Source organism: Panthera uncia, chromosome E1, assembly GCF_023721935.1.
Source record: "Panthera uncia isolate 11264 chromosome E1, Puncia_PCG_1.0, whole genome shotgun sequence".
Classification (NCBI taxonomy): Eukaryota; Metazoa; Chordata; class Mammalia; order Carnivora; family Felidae; genus Panthera; species Panthera uncia.
Window position 1 is genome coordinate 36746990 of NC_064814.1, and position 8108 is coordinate 36755097.

General features: G+C 42.5%; 1 protein-coding gene across 1 annotated transcript in view; it reads left to right on the forward strand.

The window, feature by feature from the left end:
• Positions 1 to 2818: 2818 nt before the first annotated feature.
• Positions 2819 to 8108, forward strand: part of LOC125926137 (protein SLFN14-like) — a gene marked incomplete at its 5' end in the record, with an annotated part of 7684 nt that continues 2394 nt past the window's right edge. The window contains 4 exon segments of the mRNA XM_049635339.1: positions 2819 to 3540; positions 3786 to 4142; positions 4144 to 4256; positions 5796 to 5924. Coding sequence (XP_049491296.1) covers positions 2819 to 3540; positions 3786 to 4142; positions 4144 to 4256; positions 5796 to 5924 — 1321 coding nt within the window.

Sequence of the window (8108 nt, forward strand, 5' to 3'; positions counted from 1 at the left end):
TTTCTTGTTTGTGCCTCTGGGAACCATAAGTAAAACTTAACCCCTGACCAACTCACTATCATTTAAGAAAATTCCAGGGATACCTGGGTGGCTCAATATGTTGAGTGCCTTGACTCTTGAATTGGGCTCAGGTCATGATCTCACGACTTAGGAGATCGAGCCCAGTGTGGGGCTGAGCTTGGAGCCTGATTGGGATTCTCTACCTCCCTCTCCCTCTGCCCCTCCCCTGTTTGCACATGTGTGCCCCTGTACACACAGTCTCTGTCTCTCTCTCTCTCAAAAATATATCAAGTATCAGTTTTCTGTAAATCAGGCATTTATGAGAAATGAATCTCTCAGTCTTTTTATTTTCCTGAGGGCCCTTGTGTGAGATTTCATTTTCTCTCCTCTGGTTCCATTTTATTTTATTTTATTTTATTTATTTATTTATTTATATGTATGTATGTATGTATGTTTATTTTTTAGAGAAAGAGAGAACAGGGGAGGGGCAGAGAGAGGGAGACAGAGACTCTGAAGTGGCCTCCACAGCAGACTCCGTGCTGACAGCAGAAAGCCAGATGTGAGGCCTGAACTCATGAACTGTGAGATCATGACCTGAGCCAAAGTCAGACATTTAACCGACTGAGCCACCCAGGTGGCCCCCTCTGGTTCCATTTTAGATTGAAGTTCGAGAAATAAAAGGGAAGAATGAAGAGAAATGGAGTGTCTCTGTACCAGACCTATTAAGGATTTCCATTGTAGTTTCAGGACAGGGGACGTTAGACAGTGAAGATAATGGGTCTTTTCGTGTGCTATTCTTCTACCTGGTTTCCCTTTCCTTCCCCATCTCTCCCTCTCAACCTGGTGCATTCTTTTTTTTTTTTTTTTTTTTTTTTAATGTTTATTCATTTTGAGAGATAGTGCACAAGTAGGGGAGGGGCAGAAAGAGAGGTGGAGAGAGAGAATCCCAAGCAGGCTTCTTGCTGTGAGCACAGAGCCCGACGTGTGGCTCGATCCCACAAACTGTGAGATTGTGACCTGAGCCCAAATCAAGAGTTGGACACAACTGATTGAGCCACCCAGGTGCCCCTCAACCTGGTGCATTCTTACTTGCAGGTTGCAACTCATGTACCATCTCATTTATGAAATCTTATACTCACGAGCATAGTTACTGTCACTCCTCAGAACACCCAGAGCACACTGTTCATATGTTATTAGCTCTCCAGAGTGGCACTAGGGTATAATGGTCATGCATGTGACTATATTTGCAAGCTGTTATAAGAGTTGAATGAGCACACAGAGAATGCATAGCAGGTAAAGGGCTCAACTGATGTTATTATATCTGTTGAATTGCAATGAGTTAATACATGTTTTTCCTCTCTAGATTGTGAGCAGGACGTGTATCTTATTCTGGCTAACAGTAAGGCTGCATGGCAGAATGATAGTAAATGAGTTTTGCAAGAGACAGGGGTTCAGATCCCAGCTCTGTTACTTACTAGGTGTGTAGCCTTGAGCTTTACTTCCCTGAATTCAGTTTCTTCATTTATAAGATGATGAAAATAATGCATGTCTTACAAGTTGTCATAAGGACAATTTGAGACAATCAGAGTTGCATATCTGGCCCAAAGAAGCCAATCACTAAATAACAGTTTTTATTGTGACATGTAGCCCCAGGCTACATTTCATTCTCACAAGAATTGTACAAAGAAGACACTATTATTATCTCTAATTTACACAGAAGGAATCTGAGGCTTTGGTTAGCATAACTGAGGTCTCAAAGCTAGAAAGGGCCAACACTTCCAACACTTCTGTGATTCTATTATATGAACAGAAATTTCTCTAGGAGCCATATGTTTACATTTACCTACAGAAGATGCTCACATATGAAAAAAACAATTCATCAGGCTGATTCTGGTTTGCCTGGAGGAAGTGAGAAGGCAGCCAAGAGCAAACAAATGGCAGAGGAGGGTACCCATCCTGCGGATGCCTGCTTTTTTCCCCTCTTGCTGGGCATAAACAACACCCATATGGCCTCTACTTGGAGGAGATCACACAGAAGACATGGTTCTCTTCTCCTAGAGGAAGAATTTTGATTTGGTTTAGTAAATATTTTGCTTTGCAATTAATAAGAGCTAACAAGGCCGTTTGTGAAACATTTGCTTCAGAGCCCTGAGTTCAAATTGGATGGCTGCTCTCTGGTCCATGAAGCAAAAAGGGAAATCGACCATAGTTTAAGGACTATGTTCCAAAGGCTCACATTTTCTTCTGAGCCTTGGAGGCTCCCCCAGCACAGGGTAGAACTATTCAGAAGAGAAAGAACACTCCTGCTCTTACTTCACACTGTGTATGAAGAAACGTATTTTTAGAAGAAGGTTTGAGAAGCTATAACGGTTTCTGCATTTGGTATCAATAGACATTCTTCCAGGAGTAAAATGTTTTAAATGTATAAAATAGTGCATAAAGAACACCAACTTTTATGTTTGTTTTTATAAGACCACATCACATATACCCCAGAACTATTCTCCCTTAGTTCTCTATTGCCTTCCTTTCCCTTTGAATTATAAATAGGAGCAACTTTTGGCTCAACTTCTGCCTCTGCATATTCTGTATAACTTGCTTTGGCTCCTGTGCCAATCCGTGCCCTTTATCTCTGGGCTCACTGTTGTTGCTTCCTGACTTTAAATGAAAAACGACTAACAGTTTCAGCAATGGAATCTTTCTGTTATGGCAAAATATTAAGCATTCATCTTTACCTATACCTGTTCATGCTGGAAAGGCTTGGGAGCTTGCAACGTTGTTAGAAAATAGTAATATCAAAGAGTGTTTCCAATGTTAAAATGTATCTCCAGTAATCTGTAAGTTCAAAGAAAACATTGTAATCTCCAGGATTCTTGTTAATGTAGAAACCACATTTCTGTCCAAGTTGTTTCCTGGAACCCCTTTCTGTTATTGTTTGGAGCACAGAGGGACTGCTGGGCTGGATGGCGTCCAGACCGACATGGAAATGCTCTATCCCAAGACAGTTGTACACGTGGGCAGGATGACTTTTGGAGAAGAGAGCAGGAAGAAGATGGCCAGTAGCTATCTGAAAAGAATGGAGAATGCGAAAATCATCCAAGCCACCTGTGCGCTGTTAAATTCTGGAAGGGGTGTGATCAAAGCAGAGATTGATGATAAAACCTGCAGTTAACGATGCCATGGGCTGGGGCAGGACCTGGAAACTTCTTTTCAGAAGCTCCTTCCTTCAGGTTCACAGAAATACCTTGACTACATGCAGCAGGGGCACAATCTCCTGATTTTTGTAAAGTCCTGGAGCCCAGATGTCTCCAGCCTCCCCCTAAGGATTTGCAGCTTGTGTTCCAATCTCTACCAGAGAGCCGTGACTTCCACTGTCAACCTGAGCGCCAGCAGTGCCTTGGAGCTTCTCAGAGAGAAGCAGTCTAGAGCCCAAAGAGGAAGATCAAGGGTGAAGGAGTGGAGTTCTCAGAAAGTTCCTTACGGATACATTCAGGAAGAGGAAGAAAGGAGGGTGTCTGCCTCAGAACTGTTTCAAAAGGACAGGTTCCTGGGGCGCCTGGGTGGCTCAAGTCAGTTGAGCATCCGGCTTCGGCTCAGGTCATGATCTCATGGTTTGTGAGTTCGAGCCCCGTGTCGGGCTCTGTGCTGACAGCTCAGAGCCTGGAGCCTGTTTCAGATTCTGTGTCTCCTTCTCTCTCTGTTCCTCCCCTGCTCATGCTCTGTCTCTCTCTCAAAAATAAATAAACATTAAAAAAAATTAAAAAAAAAATAAAAAAACAAAAGGACAGGCTCCTGTATAAGGAGAAACTCAATGTTACGGAGTCAACACGTGTGGAGCTTAAAAGGTTCACCACCAGAAAGATTGTCCCTCGGATTAAAGAAATGCTGCCTCATTACGTTTCTGCGTTTGCCAACACCCTCGGGGGATACCTAATTATTGGAGTAGATGATAAGAACAAAGAAGTGTTTGGCTGTCAGAGAGAAAAAGTGAACCCTGACTTACTAAAAAGGGAAATAGAAAGCTGTGTAGAAAAATTGCCAACCTTCCACTTCTGCTGTGAGAAGCCAAAGGTGCATTTCACAACCAAAATCTTGAATGTGTACCAAAACGATGTCCTGTACGGATATGTCTATGTGGTTCACATACTTCTGCTGTGTAGTATTCACAGAGGCCCCGGATTCCTGGATCATGAGGGACAATTCTGTCACAAGGCTGACGGTGGAGCACTGGGTGGCCATGATGCTGGATATTCAGTCAGGTAAAGCAGAAGAGAAGTCATAATCTAGTCAGCCAGGAAGGAACCCCTTCTGTGCCTTCCATGGGTATTTGGTCAGGTAATTTCGTTGAAGGATAGAAAGAAATTTTGCTTACAAATATTCTCCCTTTACAGCGTTCTTTTGAAAATATTTTCAGTTCCAGAGTGCCTGGCTGGCTCAGTCAGTGGAGTGTGTAACTCTTGATCTTGGGTTTGTGAGTTTAGGCCCCACGGCAGGTGTGGAGATTACTTAAAAATACAATCCTAAAAAAATATTTTCAGCTCCAAAGACCCAGAATATGAACTCTTTGAGGTCAAGAAATGCTTGGATTTTGGTCCACTTTTGGAAATTTATCTGATCAGCTATGAATTAGTGAAAGTTCCCTTATGCACGGTAACTGCCTGTTGAAAGAATTTTGTAGGCTGGTTTTCTAGTCAAAAACATTAATCAACAGGGTCACTCTGAAGTCAGTATTTGGGAGAAACACTGTTTAAGGATGAATTCACTAATTCTTTTTTTAAAAAAATTTCTTTTAATATTTATTTATTCTTGAGAGAGAGAGAGAGAAGAGAGTGCGTGCATGAGTGGGGGAGGGGCAGAGAGAGAGGGAGACATAGAATCCAAAAGCAGGCTCCAGGCTCTGAGCTGTCAGCACAGAGCCTGATGTGGGGCTCAAACCCACCAGCCGGCTGATCATGACCTGAGCCGAAGTTGGTTGCCCAACCAACTGAGCCACCCAGGTGCCCCTCCACTAATTCCTTTAAGGGAAGCTTGTTGACAAATTTGAATGGTTTCTGTAACATTAAGAGCTAATGTCTTCAACCAGTGGGCTTGGGGCACTACCAAATGGGGAAAAACCGATGTAAAAGGAGATGCTGAGCAGGGGATGGGGGAGGGGAAGAAGGACTCATAGTGTTTTCACCTCCCTTACAATTTGGCTCAGAATCAGCCCTGGTGATTTCTAATCAACCCATAAAGGACTTACAGGTCAGTTTGTCTTCATGGTCAATATGTTCCAAATCTGATAAGAGAAGCTGGGATCAAGACTTGAGTGATTTTGCTAAATCATTCTCCTGTCCTAAATTTGTTTGAGTTTACTTTTCTCATAGACACACACCCCAATCTAGAGATCCTGCTGCTTTCTGATCCAACTAAACCTTGAATGGGGGTTTAAACAAACTATAACAAAATAAAAAAAAAATACTGTGCTAACCTTTTTCTGATCAGCCACCAGCAGCCTTTCCTTTTAGGGGTGACCCAGAATCAGAATATCAGAGTTAGAAGGAAACGTTAGGGGCCACCAGCTCACGTTCGCACGAGAGAGAGGAAATGACTTGCCCAAAATGAGCCACATAGTGAATTAGAAGATGCGTGACACTCCAAGAGTCCCCAGTCTTCATTTCCTAACATATGTGAACTGTTTGAGGCATAGAAAGCGTGAGTGGCTCAGGCACGCTGCACATCTCACGTCAACAGTAGTAAGGGCAATGAAAAAGAGTTTTCTTTTTTCATCTGAAACAACTTGCCGTGTGTTTGTTTAGCAACTTCCAGTCTGGCCACTGACTACAGCTTTCACCTGAGTTCACCAGCTCCATCAGCCCTAGGAAGCCCATCATCTCCCAAAAAAGTCCTGGAATTTAAGAGACCTCTACAACAATGTCTGTTTCCAGGTATTCCTTCTTCATTATAGCTGAAGGGACTTTGCTTTCTAAAACTGAGTTGGAGGATGGGGGCGCGTCTGGGTGGCTCAGTTGGTTAAGCATCTGACTCTTGACCTCAGCCTAGGTCTTGATTCAGGGTTGTGAATTCAAGTCCTGCATTGGGCTCCACACTGGACATGATCCCTAAAAAAAAAACAAAATTAATTTAAAATAAAGTTAAAATAGTAACAACAACAATAATAATAAAGTTGGGGAGTACCTGCCTGGCTCAGTTGGTAGAGCATGAAACTCTTGATCTTGGGGTCATGAGTTTGAGCCCCACATTGAACATAGAGTTTACAAAAAATAATAAATTGGGAGGAATTGGTGGCAATTAGTCCTTAAAGGAGGTCAAATGTAGACATAATGGTCCTGAAATAATATATACGATGGACTCTTGTTTCTCAGTTATTGTATCCACATTATATTTCTGTGTGCTTTGGGGCTTCCAGTCACATATGGCTTTTGTTTTCCAAATTTGAGAAAATATAGGAATTCTCTTAAATTCTTTAAGTCTATACCACAGCTGCCCCTGGCTTTCCAATCAGAAAGAGGTGAACTGGAGTGCCTGGGTGGCTTAATAGGTTAAGCATCTGACTTTGGCTCAGGTCATGATCTCATGGTCTGTAAGTTCGAGCCCCCCGTCAGGCTCTGTGCTGACTGCTCAGAGCCTGGAGCCTGCTTCGGATTCTGTGTCTCCTTCTCTTTCTGCTGCTCACTCTCTGTCTCTCTCATTCAAAAATAAACAGTGAAAAAAAACTTAAAAATAAAAGAGAGAGGTGAACCATGGGGTCACCTGGACTCTTCCTAAGGCAGAGCTTCTCAATCTTGGCACTATTGATATTCGAGCTCGATAATTTTTGTTGAGGGGGGCTGCCCTGTGACTTTGTTGGATATTTAGCAGCATTTCTGCCCTCTACTCACTAGACGCCGGTAGCACCTTCTCCAGCTATGACAAAAAATATTCCAGATATTGCCAAATGTCTCCCAGGGGGCAAAACTGCCACAGGTTAAGAATCAATGTCCTAAAGGAAAGTTCTTGGATCCCTAAAGCACCAGGTACACACACACACACACACACACACACACACACACCCCTTAGCCGGAAGAAATACCTTCCTAACAGTAGTGGACCACTTGGGGTTGAGGAGAAGGTACCAGGAGGCTATTCTATTCTTTGAAGACTCCTCCCTATTGCCTTCTCCTGCACAAGAGCTGCCAGAAATAGGAAATTTGTAGTCCTGGCCTGTGAAGAGGGGGTGCTTTCTCTTTTTAAAAATTATTGAGTTAATTTTAAATTTTAATTCCAGAGTAGCTAATTACAGTGTTACATTAGTTTCAGGTGTACAATACAGTGATTCAGCAGTTCCATATATTACTCAGTGCTCATCAAGATAAGTGTACTCTTGGGGCGCCTGGGTGGCTCAGTCAGTTAAGCATTGGACTTCAGCTTAGGTCATGATCTTGTGGTCTGTGAGTTTGAGCCCTGCCTCAGGCTCTGTGCTGACAGCCAGAAGCCTGCCTCAGATTCTGTGTCTCCCTCTCTCTCTGCCCCTTCCCCACTCACACTCAGTCTCTCAAAAAATCAATAAGTGTTAAAAATTTTTAAAAAAGATAAGTGTATTCTTTTTTTAATGTTTAAAAAACACATTTTTTTAAAAAATGCAAGCGGGGGAAGGGCAAGAGAGAGAGGCAGAATCCAAAGCAGGCTCCAGGCTCTGAGCTGTCAGCACAGAGCTCAATACGGAGCTCGAACTCACAAGCTGTGAGATCATGACCTGAGCCAAAGTTCGTGCTCAACTGACTGAGCCACCCAGGCACCCCAAGATAAGTGTACTCTTAATCCCCTTCATATCCATGCCTCTACCCACCTCTCCTGGGATAACCGTCTGATTGTTCTCTATAGTTAAAAGTCTGTTTTTTGGTTTGTGTCTTTTCCCCTCTTTGTTCATTTGTTTTGTTTATTAAATTCCACGTATGAGTGAAATCATATGGTATTTTTATTTCTTTAACTGACTTATTTCACTTAGCATAATACTCTCTAGATCCATCCATGTCATTGCAAATGGCAAGATTTCATTCTATGGCCAAAAATATTCCATATATATATATATGTATATTTCCATGTATATATATATTTCCATATAAATATCT